The following is a 25,655-nucleotide window of genomic DNA, read 5'->3' as shown; positions in this document are numbered from 1 at the left end:
CCAGGTGCATTAAATTAGAGTAAGCTTGCGTGAAGTTGGCCACAGTTGACAAGATATTGATTCTTTCCCTCTCTTTGAGTTTCTCTTCCCCTCACCCTCTCCAGTACAACATACACCCATTGCACTTCACTGGAACCTCGCTTGCCAAGGTCTTTAATGACCTTTTACTAGCTAAAAGCTTAGAACCTGTATACCATCTTCAATCTCATTAAGCAGTCAGCCGTCTGCGATACCATCAACCATGCTCTTCTTGAAATCTTACCCTTCCTTGGCTTCCATGACTCTGCCCTCTCCAGGTTCTTTTCCGACCTCTCCAATCCCTTCTTCAGTATGTCCTTCAGAGGATCCTTTTCTAACTTTCTGGGAGGGTTCCACAGGGCTTTGTCCTTGGTCCCTTTCTCTTCTGCCTCTGTCCCTCGTTTCTGGGTAATCTCACTCACAGACACAAATTCAGTGCTCCTAATCAAGGCTAAGCCCTCCGCAATACCTCCTTTCTTATTCACTGTGGGTAACACCACCATCCTGCCTGTCACTCCGACCTGTAACCTGGGTGTTACCTTTAGCTGGAACTTCTCTCTAGGCCCTCACATCCAGGCTATGTCTAAATGTTGCCAGTTCTTGTCTAGATGATGAGTTAGTGCAGAGCAAACTGTGTGTGTGTGTCAATCTACAGCACTCCAGCATGCTGCACGCTGCCAGCCCATGTAGACCCCTGTTGCTGCACAGCAAAAGATTCCTGGTGCACTTTGCTTACTGCTGTTTCAAACTGCAGTAGGTCAGCGCGCATTAGGGAACTTTGGGGGCACAGCAGCAGTGTGGGGGAGGGCATGTTGGAGCACAGTAGATTTACACCCCAGCTTGCAACACGCTAACTTGTCTTTTAGATGTGCCCTAGAATACAGCTTTTCTTATCCATCCACACAGCTAAAACTCTTGTCCAATTTCTCATCATCTCACATCTGAATTAAGCCCTGACGAACATTTTAACAAGTTGTTACTGCATATATAAAAGTTTTTTAGCAGCCAAACAATTCTAGCCTCCATCAGTTCAGCACTTTTCAGGGTGCTTTATACACTTCATTCATCCAGCACCCATCTGTGATGTAAGTAAGAAATTATCCCCATTTTATGTATAATGAAAATAAGAGACATGGCAGTAAAGTGACTTGCCCAAGGCTACTGATGGTGTTAGCATCACAGCTTTCAGTCTGGTGCTCAGCAGAGCCGACTTTATGACCCGCAGGGCCTGACTGGAATACTCGGCTGTGGTCCAGGGCTTCAGCAGCACTTCGGTGGCAGGGGGTCCGCTCCGGGTCTTCTGCGGCACCGAAGGACCCCCCGCTGCCGAAATGCCACCGAAGACCCCCCGGAGCGGGGCCCAATTCCGGGGAATCGGCGTAAAGCCAGCCCTGGTGCTCAGACCACTGTGCAGTATGCCTCTAGTCACTGCATATTTTAAGAGAAAAGTTGCAATAGTCTTCCTCCTCTTATCCTCAGAGATTCTGTGGCCTCTGTTTTTTAAACACAGTAAAACACCTTTAGAAAAAGTACTTAATATGTTACGTGCATCAAACTCTTTCCACAGTTAAGTAGATCAACAAATTTAGTGTTCTCTTTCTTCAAAATACCAGCAGTGATTTGAATTGTTTCATGGACAGATTACCTGCCAAATTTCCTTTTGTTTAAACTGATGTTGTTTCATAATTATTAAAAGGGAAAAAAGAATTGATCCCAGGCTGAAACTTTTCATGCCAAGTTACAGCCTGGAGCAGACTTCTTACAGATGAATTTTATACAAATGTGGAAAACAGGATTTACAATGGAAACATTGACAGGGCTTTAACTCTACTAGCACCAGTAAGTTACTGTTTTAATAGGGTACGGTGACTAGGCTGTTAGATTGGAAAACTGAAATACCTTTCTTAACACTGACATTGGTGACAGTTCCTTGCAATTGTGTTTTGGCAGCAAGGAATAGATCTGGCTGAGGAAATTTATTACTGGTGGGAGCGTCGAAGAACTTGATGACTTCAAAGAGATTTGTTTTTAGGTGTTTGTCTCTGATTTATGTAGAACTGTTTGTCAGATGGAAGGGAGCCGGGGTCTTGTTCTAGGTGTTGAGGAGAAGGGTTTGGTAATAGGGAGGATAGGTAGGGCTGAATAGGTTTAGTGGTATATCCATTCCTAACTTTCTGTAACTTCCAGAGCAATTTATCTAGATGGGTTTATGGCTAACTGCCCCTATGTGCTGGGTTTGGTGATGTGCCATCCTCTTCTGACTGTGGATGAAATTCTGCATACAGCAACATGTTCCAAGTCCTAGAGTGTCTCAGATCATGTTTGGGATTTGGAGGGCTCCAATCTGCATTACGTACTATTGCATGCACAATTCCATTAAGGGCCTGGCAGGTAAGGCACAAGTAGAGCCCAGCACAGAGGTGTCTGGGCTTTAAGCCACTTTATGATGAAGAGAAAGAGAAAGTATGTCTGGAAATCTGACTGGTAAGATTGAAAACAAGATAATCTGCCTCTTATTTTATCCCTTTCCGATATAAATTGGCAGAGGCAACCCCCCAAAACAGAAACAATCCTAGTGAATTTAATCTTTACATGGCTGCTACTCGGAAACATATAGTCCTTGTAAGCAACCATATTTGTTTATCCATTTATCTGTTGAGCTAACTGATTTTCACCTTAACTATTTTAATGCATTCATTTGAGAATTGCAGTGAAGTCCTCTGGAAATGTGTAAAATTGATATGTCCTCCAAGAGGAACTGTTGTCTTGAAAATACTTGAAAAGAAGATATGTCTTCTTGCAAAGGACTGGATGCAATAGCATCTTAAATACTGGACACAGTGCTTAAATATGCAGAATTTGTGTCACTGCAGACACTAAGTCGCAGATGTTAAGATCAGTGAAACTAGTAATCTGAGAACATTTTTTGGATCTCTTTAAATCATGCAAATAAATTTAGTTCCTGGGTTGTTCACTGAAATTCTTTTCAAACAAACAAACTATTGAACAGATCAGGATATTTCTGTATACCAAGGAAAAGCTTATGATCTGTTGATTTAAAAATGTGTTTAACTGCTTTTAAATGGGACAATATGTGACAAGAGTGGCGGCTTTCTTACCAGGAAGACAGTTTTAGAAGCTCTCAGGAGCTTTTGTTTCTTAGCAAGGCCACAACTTACAATGCAGTATTCTGTTTCCTTCTTAGAATGGAAAGAGATTGGGATTTGATTTTCTTACAACTACTATGATACTTCGAATAACAACTCTTGATTGGGTGATGAGGAAATGGAAAGGTGCAACCTATTAGTTATGCTGTAAACCAAGCAATGCTGTTTATCACCAAGTTCTTAAATAGCCCTCACGAGTGAGAGATGTGAGTGCCTTGATACAGTCACTGATCTGTTTGCTTACTAAACCTTTTTAAAAAAAGTGAAGCCATTTTGGCTGACTCGCCAAAAAAATGCAGATTATATAGCAGAAGACAACCAATTAACACAGCTACAATAATACAAGCCTTACAGTTTTTAAACATGTGTATAACAAATTGAAATAAGAATCTCAAGTGTCATGCTTTGTCTGAACAGTGAAGCACTGTACTGTGTGCCTCAACCTTCTGACACCATTCACAATCTCTCTGTGTCTCCATTGAGCAGCACTCTTTCCTGCCGTGACTAGTAGACATAAGGGCATTTCTCTCTTGTATTGCCTTTGTGTGCTTATTAAAAAAGAATCAGCAAATCTGTTGAGTGCATGTTTAATGTAACACAGATGTGAGGACACCACCGTTTATTCTGCTCTATAGATTTTTTGTATTTCATCATTGGTGCTTTTTATTTACAGAACGTAACTTGAGACAGCAGAACAAATTGTAGATTTAAAAAAACCCGACTCAAGTAGTGAGGAATGTTTTTAGCTGTCCAGACCAAGAAAACCAGTTTGCCCAGGGCTGATGGGCTAAGACAGTCAACACAATTGGTGTTAATATTAGTAGCACTTAATTAAAAGGCAGCTGACCTTATCACCAAGAGGAGAATTACCTTTTATCACCAGGTTGAACATGTTAGCACCAAAAAAGCAATGAGGAACAGTAAATAAATCAGCTTAGTAGACACACTGTACTCCTAATTTCTTCCAGACTAACTCATAAATTGCCAAGAGTCTTTCAGAAACACATTGCTATGCCTAGCAGTTTTCTTCTGTTTCTGTGACCTGCTCCTAGGCCGGATATTGGAAGCCAGCACTCTGTCCTGATTTCTGCAGAATAGTTGTGATTAGAAGGCCTATTTTTTCCATGTCCCACAGCATTCTCACATGCCACCTTTCAGATGCCTACAGACGCTGTGCTGCAGAAGAGAAGTTGACAAAATATGAGTAAAAATGACATGATCGAGTGTTGCTGGAAGAATATTTTATATTGAAAATTATTGGACACTTTGTTTGCCCATTCCAGGGCAGGTGAATTAATGATCCATTATTCATTTCACTTTCCTGAATGCATAAAGGAACAGTCTTTCATTGAAAAGTTAATTATTGACCTGTAACTTAAGTTTAAACCTTTTGTTAAGAGTAAACCAGTCACTCCTTAAATCTGTCACTACATAAGCATTTCTGAATCACTTGTCGCTGCAGTCTCTAGGTGCTGCAGAAAGATTTAAGAGCCAATGAGGGCTGCCAAGAAACAGTAATTTCTCTGTTGTTCTGCTCTTTTAAATGTGGGATATTCAGGCACCCTGCTTTTTCTTTGCGGAGTGTGTGTGACACAGAGGTGGGACAAACAGCAAGATGGAAAGATAGTGAGGGTGGGATTCTGCTTCCTATTGTGGAAGTATGTTCTATAGCCTTCAAACATTTTACATTTTCATTAAGAAAAACACACATTTTATTTAGTATTGCATTGTAATTGCAGAAATTGGTAGTGATTTGCACATCTCTCACACAGACTTCATCCACAGATCTAGAAGTACTTAACAATTAAGCCAACCATACCCCTATGAAGTTTTATTATTCCTGTTCTACCTATGGGAGAACCGAGGGACAGAAGTTAAGTGACATGGCCAAGATCACAGAGTGAGCCAGTAGCAGAGATGGGAATAGAACCCAGGATTCCTAGTGTCCTGTTCTCAGCACTTGATGGCAGTTCTTCCCTGTTCACTTCCTTCTACATTGTCTTAACTGTCCACATATGAGATACTTTTGAAATTCTCCACCCTCTCGTACTAGGCTTTTAAAGTAATTCTTCAGTAAATTAAAATATTTGTTTAAGCTGTTTAGATTGTGAATTCAATATGATCATTTAATACTCAGGCTACTCCAACTCAAGACAGATGTTGCTTCAAACATTTTATTTCACTCGTCTTAGTTTTCTGTAAATTTATATAAATAAATACGTGGTCGGACCTGCAGTAAATATCTTGTGCCGTACAGGCCTAAATCCTCACAGACCATTTCTGATTTAAATGTGCACATTAATATCATTTTTAGTGGAGATCTATATGAACTTAAACTGGCAAAAAGGTTCTTTTTCTATAGGTTCAGGGTGAAGTAAAGGTCATCACTCTGTCATATACTACTTTTCAACTTCTGAAGAACATAAGAATGGCCCTACTGGGTCAGACCCAGGGTCCAGCTAGCCCAGTGTCCTGTCTTCCGACAGTGGCCAATGCCAGGTGCCCCAGAGGAAATTAACAGAACAGGTAATCATCAAGTGATCCATCTGCTGTCGTTAATTCCCAGTTTCTGGCAAATAGAGGGATGGTTGGAATAATTAGCTCTTATATAGCATTTACATCTTAAAAATGCTCTACAATCAGCCCTCTGAAAGTTATGTAAGATATGTATGCATAGGTAGAAGTATCGCGTGTTCTCAGATGGGGAAACTAAGGCCTGGTCTACACGGGAGCGGGGAGGAATCAATCAAGTTATGCAATTTCAGCTGCGAGAATAGCGTAGCTGAAGTCGACGTATCTTAGATCAAATTTAAATTACTTACTTCATATCCTCACAGCACATCACGGTTACCCTGTCGACTTTGCTTCTGCCTCTCAGCGAGCTGGAGTTCAGCAGTCAACAGGAAAGCGATCGGGGATCGATTTATCGCATCTACACTACACGTGATAAATCGATCCCCGATAGATTGATCGCTGCCCGCCGATCTGGCAGGTAGTATAGACGTACCCTAAGACATGAAAGAGTGTCTACAGTGTGCTTGGTCCAAGATCACACAGTGAGTTTGTGGCAGAGCCAAGATTAAATCTTAGGTGTTGCCTCCTAGGTCCCTACTCAGTCCACTTGGTGATACTGCTTCTTAGTTTTTTATGTAGAGAAGTGACTTTTCATTTGCCAAAATCAAAAGCTGTGTGGCAACATGGCAGGAGAGGCTGAAAATCAAATTTTGTTGGTAGAGGGTATGTCTACACTAGAAACGCTACAGCAGCACAATTGCAGCAGTTCAGTGTAGACACTTGTGCCTGGTCTACACTAAAAAGTTAGCCTAGCTACATCACTCAAGGGTGTGAAAAATCCACTCCCCTGAGCAATGTAGTTAGACTGACCCCACCCGCCCCACCTCCAATATAGACAGTGCTAGGCAATGGAAGAATTCTCTTGTCAACCTAGCAACCAAACTCTCAGGGAGGTAGATTACTTTCGCTAACAGGAGAACTCCTCCCATCAGTGTTGGTCGTTTCTCTACACTGAAGTGCTACAGCGGTGCAGCTATACTGTTTCAAGGGTAGACAAGCCTTTACTACAGTGGTGGAAGAATTCTTCTCTCGACCTAGTGCTGTCTGCTTAGTGCTGTCTGGCTTAGGTTGGCTTAACTATTTTTAGGGCTGTGGATTCTTTTCTTGATCTGACTTTTTGCAGTTGTAAGTCCCTGGAAGGATAAGAGAGGTTGCACAAACTTGAGAAGCAGATAAAATAAGAAGACGACAACCAGTTTGTACCTGTTTTGTAATCTCCAATCCCTTCTTTCATATTCAGCAATTCATTTTGTTTTGTAAAGTTGTGAAAACTGCTGTAAGTGTGTGGGTGCAGGGTGGAAGAGTTGGGCCTTTAAAGCTGTCGAGAACGTGGTGGATGGAGAGAAGGAAAATTCACACAAGTAAGGTTCACAATTAAAATGTTCTGAGAAACTGAAGCAGTCGTGATTTCTGCTTTAACCTTTTATTTATATAAGTTCTTTGGTTACAAACTAGCCTTCTTCACAGTATATTTCAGCTGCCTGGAAATAGGAGCATGCAAGAATTTTGATAACTGGATTAAAGTGCTGTCCAGTTTTACTTCTAAGTACCTGTCTATCCCTTATGAAATGCTGTTTTATTACTTTACACCTTTGTAATTCATCCCTGCACCACCTCCAACAGCAGCACAAGGGGAGATATTTTATTTTTTTCTCCAATGCAAGAAAGACCACTACTGGGCACTAGTTATCTACAGGTTTCTAAACTACATACAGTACAGCAGTTCCTAGGTAAATTAGATAGATATAGCAATGTTTTTAGGAACCTACTAATAACAAAATTGTGGAAATGTCAGCTAGCTGTAGATGCAACACTGGAAATTTTTAAGAGTGATGGTTGTGGCTACATTACACATTTGAGGCATTTCAGGTTGACGTTTTGTAAGGTGATTCAGATGTTCGAATAGCACAGGGGTAGGCAACCTATCGGGTGCCGAAGGCACCACGCAAGCTGATTTTCAGCGGCACTTGCACTGCCCAGGTCCAGGCCACTGGTCCGGGGGGCTCTGCATTTTAATTTAATTTTAAATGAAGCTTCTTAAACATTTTAAAAACCTTATTTCCTTTACATACAGCAATAGTTTAGTTATATATTATAGACTTATAGAAAGAGACCTTTTAAAAACGTTAAAATTTATTGCCGGCATGCAAAACCTTAAATCAGAGTTAATAAATGAAGACTCGGCACACGGCTGCTGAAAGGTTGCCGACCCCTGGAATAGCATATCCTACAAATCTGACATCTGTCCTCTCTTTATTTACCTTATTCCTGCATTTCAGGTGTAGACTTAAACAAATAGATCAGAGGTAAAAATAAATAAACAAAGCCTTCTAAAAGAGCCAATGGCATTTATGATAGTAGCCTGTTCTCTGCTTTCCAAGGGATTGGGAAAGGGAGGTTTCCATTTCTTTCTTCCACTGAGCCAGCTGAATGATACCACGCCACAGAGGCTACAAGAAAATAAAGCCACAGGAAACAGCAATAGTCAAAGTGCTTAAAGTGAATTTAGTCACAATAAGTGACTCAGTAAGTAAACAGTTATGGCAAATAAAGCTCTGACTCAAGTTAAAGGCGGCACATGAGGGACTTATAGAAGGTGACTTTTACTAGTAGCTGTAGCCAAGAAGAGTAGAGGCGGTAAAAATATAGTTTGCCATGATTAGAGTTAGTAGGCAGGAATGCCAAAAACTCAGAGGAAAGCAGAGTTGAAAAGTGTGTGTGAGTATGTGTATATAGGGATAGGGTTGATGAAAAGGAAAAGCACTAAAGAAGTAACAAGACTCCAGAGAAAACATCTGCAACAAGCAAAACTTAGAGGGCAAGGACTCTTGTGTGCTGTTGCCAAGCAGCTTAAGACGTAAACTAATTGTTATGTGAGATTTTCCCCCTCGTTAGATCAAAAGGACAACAGCAGTTCATTCTGCAGTGTCTGTAGAGAACATTGAGGGGAAGTAGGGTTCAATAATCAGAAATATTGCATTCAGCTATAAGTAGCCTCTTGAAAAATTAATAGTACTAGCTTGAAAGAGAGATCTCAACAGCAGGCAGGAATCTCAAAGTGTTGGGATTGGGATGAAGCAAAGAATGAGGCAGGGGTGGGTATCCTGCAGCACAATTCTGCACATGTTGATAGTGTCTGAAATTTTAAAAGCATTCAGGATTTTTTTAAACTAAAGATACACTATAGTGCTGATGCAGATACCAGTGGGTAGAGCATTAACATGTGCAGAGTACTTGTGGGTGTGTTACTTTTCAGCCTATTGCCATCTTGTCCATCAACATGCAACCTTCTCCAACAAATACAATAACTGTCTGGATACACCACATATGGATTCCTGTTTCTGGAAAAAGGGGTAAAAACCTTTATGTATTAATACATGTTTTTATTAAAACTTTGCTGGCCATTGTGCTTCACAGTGCTTTTCCACATCAATTTCACTGCTTTCTTTTCAATTTCAGACCAGATTTCAATGGAAAATAGCAAAAAGAAGCATAAAGATCTGTCTACATGCGAGACCCCCAGATAAAATATTATTGTATTTCTATGAAGCAGATACCAACAGACATCTAAAAACTTAATGGCTTTTCCATGCCAGACCTTGCTTATAATATGACTTCTTATATTGAGTGAAGTTTCCAAGGGAATCTTAAAAGTTGCATTAAATCAGTTAATATGTGTTTTGTATATAGGACGCAGGCAGAGAGAGTGAGGAAGCCACGCTGTTGCAGAGGCCCTCAAGGACTATTGCCCCGGTATTCAGAAAGCCAGGCGGAAGGACAGGAGCAGCTATTCAAGCTGACAGACAACATCCAAGATGAGTTGTAAGTATTAACCCAGCAACTGCTGTGTTGCAATATAATCATTGTATGAAAATATATTGTCCCTTTGTGATAGCCACTAAAAGCTTTTCTTATCCACGTCATCTATTTCTCTTGTTTTTGATGTACTGGAGGATATTTTTGGTACTTGAGAACTTCCATTATCCCCTCCCTTCCAAGTGTGTTCATAGGTTTTACAAATATCATTTGATGTAGCCTGACAAAACCCTTGTAAGTTAGCTCATTGTCATCATCTCTGATTCACAGATAAGGAAAATTGAGGCAATAAAGATATTAAGTAATTAGTCCAAGGTGTCTCTCACAGGCTATTGCAGAGCCAAGATTAGAACCCATGTCTGTTGATGTTCAGTCTGAATTACATGGTCAGTCTCTCTCCCCACATTTGCAAAAGAAAGAATTTGAGCAGTTAGGTTTCTAAATGATGTAGCAGTCTTGTTTAACTGCATGTTATCAGTCTCATTACTCTCATTTTGCTTTGAAAGAATAAAACAGTTACATTTTCCAAGAAGGTGAGGTTACAGAGAAATTATTTCACTTGACATCTAGCCTTGTGCCTCAGTGTTTCTAATTTGGTGGCACCATGACCTTCCCTGCCCTCTCCATTTTTGCATTCTCCCTACTACTATTCAAGCTGGGGGTCTAAGAGATTTGACAGCTGCTCTCCAGCAGCTGTGCGCACACCAGGGTTTTCTTGTTGGTTGTGCACTAGTGATCACTTTGTCTCTCGTGGGAAGTTCTGTTGTTTCAGTGGCTCTGAAACACACACAGAGTGCGTGGACAGATTTTTCACTGTCAGGGGCCATAATCTGGCTTCTGCTGGGGGGAAATTGAGATAGATTTAGATTTTTCAAATAAGACTTTGATGAGCAAGGGAAGCGGGGGGTACGCGCGTGCTACTAAATGAGTAAGTACATTAGTGAAATTTACAAAAATGTCTAACACAATTTCAGCTGTTGTATTGTTCATTCACTGTGACTTTCACCAACAAAAATATCACTCAGCAAGAAAATGGTATCTCTCTTGTCATGGAAAACCAGTACAAAATTGTGCCTCTGACTTCTATTCTAGTGTTGTAATTAAAAACAGATTTAAAGACCTGATTATTTGCATATTTTCCTTCAAAGTTTAATCCATAAAAGAGGGGCTATAATACCTTGCTCTACTGTTCTAACTAAATGTTTCCACATTTTTTTCCAGTTAGGCTCACTGTTTCACTTCTGGAAAATATTGTGTAATTACTTCCTGATGTAGTTAAAGCCCCACGAATTCTCCAGAGATCTGGTTGCTTCTACTTTGTTCTACTGGATCTTGTTTCATTTAATTTTTCATTTTCTTTTATTAATTTGATTTTTTTAAATCACAGAAATGTAGGAATATAGAAAAAAAAACTAATGTCTTAGTGTTCGGCTCTTCTGTCGAAACTTTAAGCACAGAGGAGAGGATGTATGTTGTTGGCAAAAGAAAAATGAGTAATGATGTGTGACTCAAACTTAGAATGAAATGTAAGGTTTAACTACCAATTTGCTAAAATGTCAGTGCTTCACTAGGAAATCACTGCCCTGGGTTTTCATACCTCTGTTCCTCAAAATACATCCCTGACAGCTTGTAGAAAAATCTGTAAAGATTAAATCTGGCCTGTTCTAAAAAGCATCATAGAAATTAATCATCCGATTTTCTAAAGTGCTGGGCCTGAGAACATCAGTGAACTCAAGGAAGCTCCTTAAGCTGAGCACATCTGAAGATCGGGGCTTAAATATTCAGTAAACTATAGCAGGAAAAAATGATTTCCTTTTATTGTCTGTTTGCTTTTAGTTTAGACAATAGTCTTGCCATTTGGTGGAATTTTTTTCCCTCTTTAAAGTAATTTGATTTATGGAATGTGACTTTAATTGATCAAGAGAAACTGATAAAATTAAGTAAATCATTTCCTTCAAAGTTTAATCCAGTTAGAATATGGTATTAGCGTTCTATGTAATTGTGTAGCTTTCTATATATAGTAGAAACAATAATATAATAGTTTCTCATTGGATGGGCCGCATTTTAACAGAGGTTGTCCCATGATTATCTCCCCATGCCTTTACAATTACACAGACCACCTCCTTTCCCATCTGAAATTTCATAACTTCCTTGTGGCAATTTCTTACATAGAATAATAATACTATGAATTTTTGTGTTTGTTAGCTTCTTTTAATGCATTTGGCAGCTGGGAACAAGGAAAACCAGAACCATTTGGCCACTAAATTCTGTGTGAATCACCATTGATCTATGAACCACATTTTGGAAACGTCTGACTGAAGCCAGAGCACCTCAGTTTGCCTGTCTCTAAAATGGATATAAAACATAGTACCTGTTTTGTCACAGTGGTGTGAGGAGAAATTAAATGCCCATCACACTCCTGAAAAAATTATGTAACAACTCTACTGTCTTAGCTGTGATGTCTTCTTAAAAATGATACATGGTAAAGATTTAAACATGTAAGGCTGTGAGAGGAGCTGCTGTTGAACAGTATAGGCCCATGAGTGTAATCTGCTGGCGAGCCATGAGACAGTTTGTTTACATTGACCATCCGCAGGCACCCACCACTGGTATAGTAGTATAGCAGATAAATGAAAGTTGGGATTGTTAACTGGAAATAGTAAGTTAAACAAGCAACATATAACTGGGAACAGCAACATATAACTTGACAGTTTGTTCGTTTTATTTCATAACTGAATTGAGAGGCACTAGAACAAGGGAGCTGGTTGAATTAAAAAAAAAAAAGTTTGTCAAACAAAGAGTGCTGGGAATACAGTGGCCTGTGTACATAGAACTAAAACAGGATGGATTTAATGTGACAGTTTTTTATTAATGAGACTAGTTTCAAAGGTCTTTACCTATCTGCTAAATGGCACACCTGTAGTCTAAAGAGTAGAATAGATACATATGATGATTAATGCACTTAGTGTTTGAAACATTGACAGCTTTTAAATCATTAAAAAAAAAAGAAAAAGAAAAGCCCTAAAGACAAGGTGTGGTGATACTTCTCCTTAATCATATCATCTGTGTTTACAATGACAAGAGACTCTATGAATTGTCATGACTAGGAGATGCACAGGCATGAGGGGAAAAGACAAAGAGTTAAGTGTACAATACAGAAGAACCCTCCTGGAGTAAGCTAGTAATGGAAAGGATTTTCTGAAGATTATTGGCATGATTCTTTCAATCAGAAACCAATGGTGGTGGGATTTGTGTTACCATAGCAGTTTGGAGTCCCAGCCATTTTACTGAGGGGCGAGGAGAAATCTGATTAACTGACCCTGCTAGATGTTTTGATATTAAAATCCTCTTTGATAACCAGTGGTTCAGTCAGATGTAGATTACTATATTGTGCAAAGTGCTACTCAAATGGTGGAGCTGATGACAGTTTCGCAGCCAATAACTAAAACTGATTAGTAACTGGATTTTCTGTTCCATCAAAGATTTCACTTCATAGTAGGGAAAAAAAAATTCTCAAAATTTTTCCTGGAACAGCTGCCTGACTCCTTGGACATCAGGAGGTCATTGCTGGGGAGTCAGCCAGGCTGAGAATCAGCCACCTCGATCCCTGGCTGTTTGTGGCAGCCTGCCATGTGAGCGGCTAAGGAGCCAGAGTTTGCCACGCAGCCTACCCCAGAGTCAGGGACCATGGAAGCCCTGGGAGCTCAGGCTGCCAGCAAGCTTGGGTGCCAAGGACTTCCAGGCTTCTAGCTCCTTGTCAGTCCAAGTTGACAAGGAGCTGGGAGTTCTGGTTCCCCCGCAGGCTGCTGAGGTACCAGCAACCAGGTTTCAAAACCTGAGTAGCAGGTGGGGTTCCATAAGAAACTTGTCTGGTTTCTACTCGAATGTCATCTAAATCGACATGTTCCTGCAGAACGTTTCAATTTCAATGAACTGGCATTTTCTGTACAAAAATTTCCACCCAGTTCTACCGATAACATTTATCAGAAATTCAGAAACTCCTTCCACTGGCTGTGCCCTACAACCCCTTTGGTATTTCTCTCCATACACTGAAGAATGTGTGAAAGAAGAACTTCCAAGAATATGTGACAGTGAGTTTCTCTGCATCTTCCTGCTGCTGCCAGTAATGGCAAGAGGTGCTTATTTGCTGGATCCTGTCCTGCAATGAATTGAGAACTGGTTAAAATACAGGGAACAAAAGGTAGGAATAAATGGTGAATTTTCAGAATGGAGAGGGGTAACTACTGGTGTTCTCCAGTGGTCAGTCCTCGGACCAATCCTATTCAACTTATTCATAAATGATCTGGAGAAAGGGGTAAACAGTGAGGTGGCAAAGTTTGCAGACGATAGTAAACTGTTCAAGATAGTTAAAACCAAAGCAGACTGTGAAGAACTTCAAAAAGATCTCACAAAACTAAATGATTGGGCAACAAAATGGCAAATGAAATTTAATGTGGATAAATGTAAAGTAACACGCATTGGAAGAAATAACTCCAACTATACATACAATATGATGGTGGATAGTTTAGCTACAACTAATCAGGAAAGAGCTCTTAGAGTCATCGTGGATAGTTCTCTGAAGAGGTCCATGCAGTGTGCAGCGGCAGTCAAAAAAGCAAACAGGATGTTAGGAATCATTCAAAAAGGGATAGAGAGTAAGACGGAGAATATCTTATTGCCCTTGTATAAATCCATGGTACACCCACATCTTGAATACTGTGTACAGATAAGGTCTCCTTGTCTCAAAAAAGATATACTGACATTAGAAAAGGTTCAGAAAAGGGCAACGAAAATTATTAGGGGTTTGGAACAGATCCCATATGAGGAGAGATTAAAGAGTCTAGGACTTTTCAGCTTGGAAAAGAGGAGACTAAGGGGGGATAGGATAGAGGTCTATAAAATCATGAGTGATGTGGAGAAAGTGAATAAGGAAAAGTTATTTACTTGTTCCCATAATACAAGAACTAGGGGCCACCAAATGAAATTAATGGGCAGCAGGTTTAAAACAAATAAAAGGAAGTTCTTCCTCACACAGTGCACAGTCAGCCTGTGGAACTCCTTGCCTGAGGAGGTTGTGAAGGCAGGACTATAACAGAATTTAAAAGAGAACTAGATAAAATTGTGGATGTTAAGTCCATTAATGGCCATTAGCCAGGATGGGTAAGGAATGGTGTCCCTAGCCTCTGTTTGTCAGAGGGTGGAGATGGATGGCAGGAGAGAGATCGCTTGCTCATTGCCTGTTAGGTTAACTCCCTCTGGGGCATCTGGCATTGGCCACTGTTGGCAGACAGGATACTGGGCTGGATGGAGCTTTAGTATGGCCATTCTTATGTTCTTATCATCTGCTCATCTTTGAGACATCACATCATCAGGCTTATGCTGTGGTTGGCACACGCAGTGTGGATCTGCAGAAACAGTGCCTGCAGAGAACACTTAGGGCTTGTCTACATCACAAAGTTGCAGCGCTGGTGAGGGGGTTACAGCGCTGCAACTTAGGAGGTGTACACATCTGCAGGGCATCACCAGCGCTGCAACTCCCTGTTTGCAGCGCTGGCCGTACTCCCGTTTTGTCTCGGGTGTAGAGGATCCAGCGCTGGTGATCCAGCGCTGGTAATCAAGTGTAGACACTTACCAGCGCTTTTCTTGACCTCCGTGGAATAAGCAGGTATCCCAGCATACCTGAGGAAGCCTCTCTGGTAATCAAGCAGGTCTCCTTCCCCGGTTTGCTCTCGTGCTCCCCGAACCCCCGTGCAAGCAGGTCTCCTTCCCTGCGGTTTGCAGGGGGGTTCCGGGAACGCGACAGCAAACCGCGGGGAAGCTGGTCTCCTTCCCCAGTTTGCTCTCACGTTCCCCGAACCCCCGTGCAAGCAAGTCTCCTTCCCTGCGGTTTGCAGGGGGGTTCGGGGAACGCGAGAGCAAACCGCGGGGAAGCTGGTCTCCTTCCCCGGTTTGCTCTCGCGTTCCCTGAACCCCCGTGCAAGCAGGTCTCCTTCCCTGCAGTTTGCTCTCGCGTTCCCCGAACCCCCGAGCAAGCAGGTCTCCTTCCCTGCGGTTTGCAGGGGGGTTCGGGGAACGCGAGAGCAAACCGCGGGGAAGCTGGTCTCCTTCCCCGGTTTGCTCTCGTGTTCCCCGAGCAAGCAGGTCTCCTTCCCTGCGGTTTGCAGGGGGGTTCGGGGAACGCGAGAGCAAACCGCGGGGAAGCTGGTCTCCTTCCCTGGTTTGCTCTCGCGTTCCCCGAACCCCCGAGCAAGCAGGTCTCCTTCCCTGCGGTTTGCAGGGGGGTTCGGGGAACGCGAGAGCAAACCGCGGGGAAGCTGATCTCCTTCCCCGGTTTGCTCTCGCGTTCCCCGAACCCCCCTTGAAGCCGCCCAACAGCGCTGCAGTGTGGCCACATCTACCACTTGCAGTGCTGGTTGCTGTAAGTGTGGCCACTCTGCAGCGCTGGCTCTATACAGCTGTACTAATACAGCTGTAACAACCAGCGCTGCAAAATTGTAGATGTAGACATACCCTTAGTTGGTAAGGAGAATAGGACAGGTAACACATAGTTGTCAGTTTCATTTGAATAGGAACATCGTCTCTGAAAAATTGCAATAGGCCTCTCAAGCTGTAACCGTTTGGAAGAGGGAGATTTAAAAATAACAGAATGAGAATGTTAATTGTTGCTATGCACAATAAGTTTCAAACTGCCTAGTAATTGATCTAAGGGGGTAGAATCTCCTTCCTGCAGGCATGTTTCATACACTAGTGAATTACTGACGGTGCAGGAATAACACTCAAAATTCCATTTAGCACTCTCATTTAATAGTGTGAATAGAGAAACTCAATACATATTTAAATTTGTAAAATACCCCATTAGTGTTCAGGCTTGTTTGGTGACTCAAAATGTTGTGTATATATAAAATATTTCACTTTTGAGTTGTAATTGTTTTTACATTGATCTGTTCAGACAGTATAATTCTCTGAATCTTCTTCATTCCCCCTATACTCCCTCCCATATTCATCACTCAAGCTAACTAATCTCTCTGGGAAACCCTCCTGCTTGCTGCTTAACCTTTCACCCCCAATGTTAAACAGCTAATTTCTCTTCTCTAGCTACTGGTCAGGCAGCAGGTTAACATTGTTTTTGTTTTTTTGTTTGTTTTTTTTTTGAAGAAAGGAAAGTGAAGCACTGTAGTTTGTAATGTATCATGAGAGACAGTCGTGTGGTTTCATTAATACATTCCAACACACCTTCCATCAGAGTAGATTTACAAACAATTTTAATTTAAAGAAATTGTCAGCAATAAAATTGTCTTTAAACAAACAAACCAACCACCACCTCTCCATGGTGGGGAAATTTCTTGTGTGCTTTGAAAGGTAGGGCAGTGACTCAGTCGAACCCCTCCAACTGAACCATATTTATTAACAGAATGCTCCCAGCCACCTATGTCGTGGGGTGATTGCATCTCTACCCATTCCTCTCTTCTCTTATTCCCCTCCTACTGACATAAATATAAAAAAAATCGCACTCCTGACTGAAGGCAGTAAAACTTGGTATGCTATGTGCTCACCCAGTCTCACTGCCTGGCTTTCATAGAAGATTAGAGTTGAAAGGGACCTCAGTAGGTCATCTAGTCCAACCCTCTGCTCAAAGCAGGACCAATCCCCAGACAGATTTTTACCCCAGTTCACTAAATGGCCCCCTCAAGGATTGAACTCACAACCCTGGGTTTAGCAGGCCAATGCTCAAACCACTGAGCTGTCCCTCCCGCTGGGATAAGCTTTCTTATCCTTCTGTTCCATGTCACTTTTAACTCTACTTTCTTTGGTTTCTGAGTGAGACTATTGTATACCTGATGTTTTGTTTGATCTAGAGTTAACGCTGTAACTCTGCCTGTTTTGTAAAAGCAGCAAAGAGTCCTGTGGCACCTTATAGACTAACAGACGTTTTGGAGCATGAGCTTTCGTGGGTGAATACCCACATCGTCAGATGCACATAGTGGAAATTTCCAGGGGCAGGTATACATATGCAGACAAGCTAGACATAATGAGGTAGTTCAATCAGGGAGGATGAGGCCCTGTTCTAGCAGTTGAGGTGTGAAAACCAAGGGAGGAGAAACTGATTCTGTCATTGGCAAGCCATTCACAGTGTGTTTAATCCTGAGCTGATGGTGTCAAATTTGCAGATGAACTGAAGCTCAGCAGTTTCTCTTTGAAGTCTAGTCCTGACGTTTTTTTGCTGCAGGATGGCCACCTTAAGGTCTGCTATAGTGTGGCCAGGGAGGTTGAAGTGTTCTCCTACAGGTTGCAAGGCACTGCATTGAGCCGTATGGAGTGGAGATGCAAGGCACTGCATTTAGCCATATGGAGTGGAAATCTGTCAACCTCATGAAGAAACTTGCACAAATGCAAGGTCTGCCTATTTTGTAGCCCTCGTCTCCAAAGCTAGAAAGGCTACAAAACAGGCACTTTAATATTAATATTACGCTTATTGTGCCAGGGTGACCCTTAGGGGCATATTTATTTTTGATGAACTAATAAAAAACATTTGAATCCTAAGGTCACAGCACTCTCTCTGCTGCGGTTCATTTTCCTGGTAGATTTTCAGAGGTCACACAGGGAGTAGCAAGTACAAGAACAGAATAGTCTCCCTCCCAGCTCAGTGAGGTAAAACAACACTGACTTATCTTTCTGGTTTTTGCAGTTTCATAGCAGTGGAGAACACAGACAGCTATTGTGTTCTTATTTCATCCAAAGCTGTTTATTTCCTGAAGAGTGGGGATTATGTAGACAGAGAGGCCATCTTCTTGGAAGTCAAATACGATCATCTCTACCACTGCCTCATTTCAAAAGACCACGGGAAGGTCTATGTACAGCTGACAAAGAAAGCTGGGAATACAAGTAGCAGTGTAGCAATACCAGGCCCATCACAACAGAAACCGATGGTGAGGACCCAACACTTACTCTTCTGTTCATATTATGTTTTTTTGCTTTCTATATTGCAATAGTCAAATACTTTGTCATCATTGGTATATCATCTTCTATGCCATTGAATTATGAAAATGTCAGTCAACCGTCAGTGAAAGTAGACACTGACGTCTTTTTTTTTTTTATGGTGTTTCTGTGAGGGAGACCTGGGTGCAGAAGTGATCGTGGTAGTTTTGTTCTTTAAGATCAAGAGAAAGATCAAGGCAAATCCAGCAGCTCCCTCAATAAGAGAACGTATCACTGACAGATATGGAGACTGTTCCATTTCCTGAGGACAAGAAATCCAAGCAGAATGATAGGCGGGGCATTGCCCAAAATGATATTACTAGGAGCGGAATCTAATTTAAAAAAAAAAACAAAACCCAATTCAGAAGCCTGACCCAGTATTCCTTTGTTAAATGGAATATCCATCAGGCTGTTTTACAGTGTCTGCTCTTCCTCACCTTGTCGTAGCAAAATATTCTTTCCAATCTCATGATATTTATTCCATGTGTATAGTAAAAACTAATCTTTGTAATGCAGACAGATCAAAAATAGCAGAACTCTCAGTTCTAATCTAACTGGAGTTTGTACATTTACTGATGTAAGTATTACGGTAGCACCTAGAGAGTTGAGCATAGATCAGTGCCCCATAAAAGACTGACCCTGCCCCAAAGCACTGAATTTCTAAATAGAAAAGAGACAGTAAAGATAGGAGGGGTAAAACGACTGGCCCCAAAGTACTTGTACGGCCCATCTCTCTCTCCCTCCAGTGCAAATAGCATACCTAATGTCTCTAGTTATCTGTCTCTTTGAGCCAAGTTCCATGTCAGTAATTAAGATACTGTTGATCAGAGTATCTCAAACCCTTTTACAAACATTAATTCACTCAACTTCAGCACTGAGCTAGGTAAGGTCATCTCTACTTTAGAGAGAGGGAAAATGATGAGTAAGTGGTACACCTGGCAACAGAAACTGAGTCCCAGTTTCTAGTTTAACACTAGATAGGACTACCTCTTAAAGTAACCAGCCTGGTCATTGCAGTTAGATGACCGATTTGATAACTGCAGATAGTTACTTTAAGTTGATTTTTTTTTATCTTCACGGGGGTATTAAAATTTCCCACTACTTTAAACACTGCTGTATATATAATAAACTTTTATTTGTGCAGGTCCATGTCAAGTCTGAAGTTTTAGCAGTAAAGTTATCTCAAGAAATAAACTATGCAAAGAGCCTTTATTATGAGCAACAACTTATGCTAAGACTCAGTGAAAACCAAGAAGAATTGGAGCTGGACTCCTGAAACCATCCAACTTACTGCCAGACTGAATTTCCCTAACACCGTCGCAAGTACTAATCCAGGGGATAAGGGTATTCTGTCTCCAAAATAAAATGAAAGAACAAACATTGATTGGTGGAAAGTATATTCTGTAACTGGAGAACATAGTGCACTGGAAACAAATGAATGCAATTAGAGTATTTGCTGTATGGAATTATTTAGTTTATGAAAGAACAATAATTTTTTTAAGTGTTTATTACATAAGATGTTTGAAATGTTATGGGGGAAGTTCCGTATTTTGATAACATGTATATATGTACAACTGTGTTTGATGTAAATAAAGAAGTACAAAATAGTTTGTGGGTCTGTATAAAGGTCTGTTTACTGTTAACAAAAAAAAAATTTAAGAAAAGTTCTATTGAGTCATATTGCACTAATTGAAACTGTACATTCTCTCTAGAAAGCTATTCTTAAGAGTTAAGGAATGTAGTTGTAATATAAAGACATTCATTTGTCTTCTGTGGAGTTGTAGAGAGTGGAGTGGTTAAAGAATCTTATCATAAGGGTGCATTTTTTTTTTTTTAATTTCAGGACCCTGGGTGCAATTTAAAGCAGATGCATAAAATGCTCTGCCAGAAGTTCACTTCATTTTTTACACCAGATTCATAATGCTTTTGTGAATCTGTTTACTGGAGTAGAGTGATGTGGCTTACTGGTTCACATAGTTTAATGGCACTCTTCAGTATTAAAAACAGAGAGATCATTTTTTTGCAAAATGATTGCTTAGTTTTCAGGAAAATAACCAGACCCTGTTCAAAACTGTATTGTAGACAGATATAATCCAGTTGCTGGTGACATTGGCAAGATATTTTAAAAGGACAAAATTTGAAATCTTAATTTTCGGGTTTCACACACGCTTCCTCCACCACCCTTTGATTTAATAAGTGTGATTTAATAAATTAGTTTGTTATTGTAGGGTTACTCATAAGTGTTAGGCTGCTGGCACAGATGTGGGTTGATTTGAAAAATCACTGCATCATTTGTTTTGGAATCTTAAAACATACACCTCCTAATTAAACTTTTTGAATAGATACAGTATTGAGAGACAGAAGTACTTTACATCAAATGTTGGACTCATTACCCTTGACAGTGTTCCCTTACCAAAAGCAGAGTGTGATCTCATAGACTTGGAGGAAAGATGGTGGCTTGTCCTGTAACTCAAAGAAACTAGGAAAATTGACTTTATCTGTAATGGAGTTAAGTCATATTTTGTAAGTTTTTTCAATTAAAAAATATATAAGGAATATCTTGCTGTTTACTTTTTTTTTTTAATGGTGCTGTTGGGCTCTTTGTCTCTCTGAATGTGGTTTACAATTGCAATGACTTCCTGCCTGCAACATGGCATCTGCTCTGCAAGTTTCATCATGGGATATGCTATTGCCACAAAATTACGAGTAACATGTTGTGGATTTCAGCAGGTTTTCCCAACATGCATACTTTTTGTAAACTTTTGATTAAAAATAAGTAGTCCATTAAAGTTTTACTCTTGAATTCACTTATTTGTCAAGTTCTTAAATAAAGGCACATGGTAAGAATATTTTTAAATTTAAGGCTAGAGTAAAACAATTTGTAATATGTGAAATGCAGAGGTTCAGTGTGTACAGACAAGCTGTGATGATCAGTTGATGTGTGTGATCTAAGTGGTTAGAATTTAAAATCCATAAAGGTCCATTACACAAACTTAATTGAATGCTTCACTTTTGGAGTACATTTCTCTGCATATTGTATTTTTAAAGTAAGTTTTAGCTGTTCAGCCTGTGCATTGGCTCAATATTGCTTTAGGCTCACTACAGCTGTCCCATATAAAATTCATACTTGTTGCAGTGAACATCTAGCTATTCAAGCTGGAAGGTTTTTGGGGGGAAGCATCTAATCATATTGGATCACACACAATCTAAAATGAGAAATAAATGAGTCAGAGCCCATCTTCTTGCCAATTCAGTGACAAGAATCAAGTTGTTACCTGATAAATCGTATATGGTTGAGCAGATATGTATTGGTAATTAAAGCAAGACACACCAACAGCTAAAAAGGTTGGTTATGTACCCTGCATATACATGTTAGCCATAGCGGGTCCCTAGGCTCAAATAACTACTTCTGTTTTAGTTTCAGAAAGTATTTGCCTGTTTACCTGGTGACGACCATCCAGTAAGCAATGTCCATCGTTCAGATCTCAGAAGACTGTAACCCACCAACTGGACATGAATACAGTGCATTGTATGTGGCTTTAAACAATTCTAAGACCTGTAGCCCCACGTCCTTGAAACAGTGAAGAAAGTTCTTTACTAGGTCAAATTGTGTCCTTATGGGAGCATCCACCCTACTGTTTGCAAAGGGAATGACCCATGCATAACTGAAGGCAGTAATTTACCTCACTTAACAGTCTTGTGCTCAATGGGTTTGAACGTTGAATATGTATCTTAGATGGCTTTAAAAGACAGTGTGTGAGTGACATGAAGTTTTGTCACCAGAACCCAACCATTTTTGTATTATTTCAGTAAGAACTCTTGCGGTGTGCTTCCTATTGCTACCGGCACTCCTAACCTATTGCTAACGTAGCTTTCAAATTCCAAGAGCCATATTCAAAACTAATGTTCTGCAGAGGAGGAGAATAAGTGACGTTTTCTTCTTCGCTCTCCTGAGAAGATTCATAACGATTCAAACAAGCTGTAAGCAAACAAAGGACCAGTTGCTGCATTTCTTTAATGATCCAGTTAGTAAATGCGATCGCCAGAGCTTGGGCACCAAGGGGAAAATCTTGCGTTCCACCTAATGACAATTGAATATGAATATTTATCAACTACAGAGCAAATGGCTTAGCAGCTCCATCCTGCTGCTAGTGATGGCAGTAGGGGTACTGCAGCCTACGACAGTGAGAGCCGGCTCAGGCTTTAAATGATGGGCTTTGCCTGTAAATGTAGTTTAACGCCCACCTCCCTCACCCCAGACCCTTACTATTGTAAATAAATCTAATCGCTAGAGACTCTAACCTGTGAGAAACTCTAAAATTAGCTTGTGAAGAATACAGTAAGGGTGACACTGGGGTTTTCTTCCTTTCACGCTATTATCCTCAGAAAACATGATGCATACAAGTTTGATGAGCAAACCAACAATTGCTTCATGCTTAACATGAAATTGTTTATAACTGCCTTATGTATCCATCCACCTTTATTTGAAAATAAAAATAGCACATTTAACAGAGATGCAAACGCCATGTTGGTTTTAACAGTTGTATAAAAACAATAAGCCAACAGGTATCAGGGTAGCCATGTTAGTCTGTATCCACAAAAACAACATGGAGTCTGGTGGCACCTTAAAGACTAACAGATTTATTTGGGCATAAGTTTTTGTGAGTAAAAAAACCCACTTCAGATGCATGGAGTGAAAATTACAAATGCAGGTATTATTATACATGAAGAGAAGGGAATTACCTTACAAGTGGAGAGCCAAGTGTTGACAGGGCCAATTCAATCAGGGTGGATGTAGTCCATTCCCAATAACTGATGAGGACGTGTCAATACCAAGAGAAGGAAAGTTGCTTTTATACTGTTAAAGATGCTCTGGTTCTTGGTGTTTCTATTTTCTCTTCAGTTGAAAATCGTACAGCGTGTTCTCTGCCCATCTAGAACCACTTCATTTTCATTCTAGTTTGAGCAGCTAATGCTTCAGCAGTCGGAGGACATTTATAATACCAACTGGGAAAGGGTAAAGTTATTTCAAAATGATTCTGAGGATCTAAAATATTTGGTTCTACACTGTAAACAATGTGATCCTAAACCTTTTAAGGCACTATCTTGCCCTTTATTATGTTACTCCTATTGAACTATTCCTTCCGCCTGTGGAATAGAAATATTATCTGCCTTACAGAATCTGAGAGGGGTGAGGTGTGGAGCATGCCTCCAGAAGTCTTAAAAGAGTAACACTCTGATGCGGAAACTACAGAACCCGAACCACCACAAAAGAAAATCAATCTTCTGCTGGTGTTATCTGACTCAGTTGATGAAAATGAACTTGCTTCAGTCTGCTCTGCTTTGGATGGTTATCGAGTAGAATCTGTTATCAGCTTGGGCACATGTCCTCTGGAATGGTATTTGAAGCATGAAGGGACATACGAGTCTTTAGTGCATCTGGCACATAAATATCTTGCAATGTCGGCTACCAAGCGTGCCATCTGAACTCCTGTTCTCACTTTCAGGTGATATAAAAAAAGGGGCAGCATTATCTCCTGCAAATGTAAACAAACTTGTTTGAGCGATTGGCTGAACAAGAAGTAGGACTGAGTGGACTTGTAGGCTGTAAAGTTTTACATTTTTATTTTTGAATTTAGGTATTTTTTGTACATAATTCTACATTTGTAAGTTCAACTTTCATGATAAAGAGATTGCACTACAGTACTTATATTAGGTGAATTGAAAAATACTATTTTTTTTCTTTTTTACAGTGCACATATTTGTAATAAAAATAATATAAAATGAGCACTGTACATTTAGTATTAGGGGTTGTAATCAAAAACAATATATTTGAAAATGTAGAAAACACAAAAATATTTAAATAAATGGTATTCTATTATTGTTTAACCATGCGATTAATCACAATTAATTTTTTTAAGCTCTGTACAAAGATCCAGGAACATGGCCTTTCACATCTGGAAGTTCTGAAGCCACTACTCATAGTCCCAAACTCACATTACAATGTGATCCCACCAGTCAGCGCTCATTTCGCTGGCCTGGCAGTGCTGAGCCAGAACATGTGGTTGCTCAGTAAATGCCATCAGCAACCTGGCATATTCACTGTATCCATCATCATCCAGTCATTGTCCTTGAACATTTCCTCTTCCACAGCACACCACTGGTTGCAGCAGTTCTCACTGAAGTTCTGCACCTACAGGAGAATCCTATACTCTGTTTTAGCAATGGTCATCAGAATTTCACTGAGCTCTGTAGGGTCCATGCTTCTGCCAGCGAGAAGGCAGAGACCAAGAAGCAGCGCACAGGAGGATGGTGGGAATTTTTTAAACAGCATGAAAACTGTGCAATGGGCTAAGTGTAATGGAATGGAGAAAGTGGCATTGTGATAATTTGACCCCCTCCCCTAGATCCCAAAAATCCTTGGGTGAGTTGCGGGCATCCCACAAAGCATCATGAAAATGTCCCACAAGGGATTGCAGTGCAGGGCAGTTTGGGATACCTACCATGGGGCATCACATCTTTCCATCGCCACAGCCATTTGTGATGAGCAGTCAAGGGTGTATGTGCCCTAGCGGTCGGCAAAATCAGCAACTTAAGCCAATGTAATTTACAGCAACCAAACTTGGTAGTGTAGACACAGCTTATGATAAAATAAACAAACAAACAAAACAGCAGATCTGTAATGAACCATTGTTCTCTGTACCACGACTGGCTTTGCGTTCTGGTGGATAGCGACATAGTGTAGCATTAGTTATCGGAGAGGAGGCTTGGCAAAAACATTTGAGTAAGTAACTCATTAACAATTGCCGAGCACTGAATAATAATGTAGCCATTTTCCTCGGTGGAATTACAGCATGCTTATTAGTATAGAAGTAAAAATAATCTTGGAACTAGCTGTGCTTACATAAGAAATGCCTGTTCCATTATATAAATTTTATTAATGGCCTGTTATACACTTGTGTCCTTACCTAGTGCGCTTTGACTAGTATCAGACGGCCCCTTTTGGAAACTGACACACTACGGCCCAAGCCGTGTGCCCAGCACAAATAGTTCTCAGAGAGGATAAGAATAACCTTGTGCTTTTTCTGGTCTGATTCAAAAGTA

The 25,655-nt window shown here is 40.5% G+C and overlaps 1 protein-coding gene across 11 annotated transcripts in view; it reads left to right on the top strand.

The window, feature by feature from the left end:
• VPS13D (vacuolar protein sorting 13 homolog D) overlaps positions 1–21,107 on the top strand; it is a 191,016-nt gene extending 169,909 nt beyond the window's left edge. For all 11 annotated transcript variants that reach the window (XM_030537965.1, XM_030537973.1, XM_030537971.1 and 8 more), the window contains 3 exons: positions 9,450–9,581; positions 18,262–18,502; positions 19,696–21,107. In XM_030537965.1, the coding sequence (XP_030393825.1) occupies positions 9,450–9,581; positions 18,262–18,502; positions 19,696–19,827 (505 nt within the window). In that variant the 3' untranslated portion in view covers positions 19,828–21,107. The remainder of the gene's footprint in view (positions 1–9,449; positions 9,582–18,261; positions 18,503–19,695) is intronic.
• The last annotated feature ends 4,548 nt before the right edge of the window (positions 21,108–25,655 follow it).

The sequence above is a fragment of the Gopherus evgoodei genome, chromosome 18 (assembly GCF_007399415.2).
Source record: "Gopherus evgoodei ecotype Sinaloan lineage chromosome 18, rGopEvg1_v1.p, whole genome shotgun sequence".
NCBI classification, from domain to species: Eukaryota; Metazoa; Chordata; order Testudines; family Testudinidae; genus Gopherus; species Gopherus evgoodei.
The sequence above is the reverse complement of the archived record's forward strand: the minus strand, read 5'-3'. Positions and strand labels throughout refer to the sequence as shown.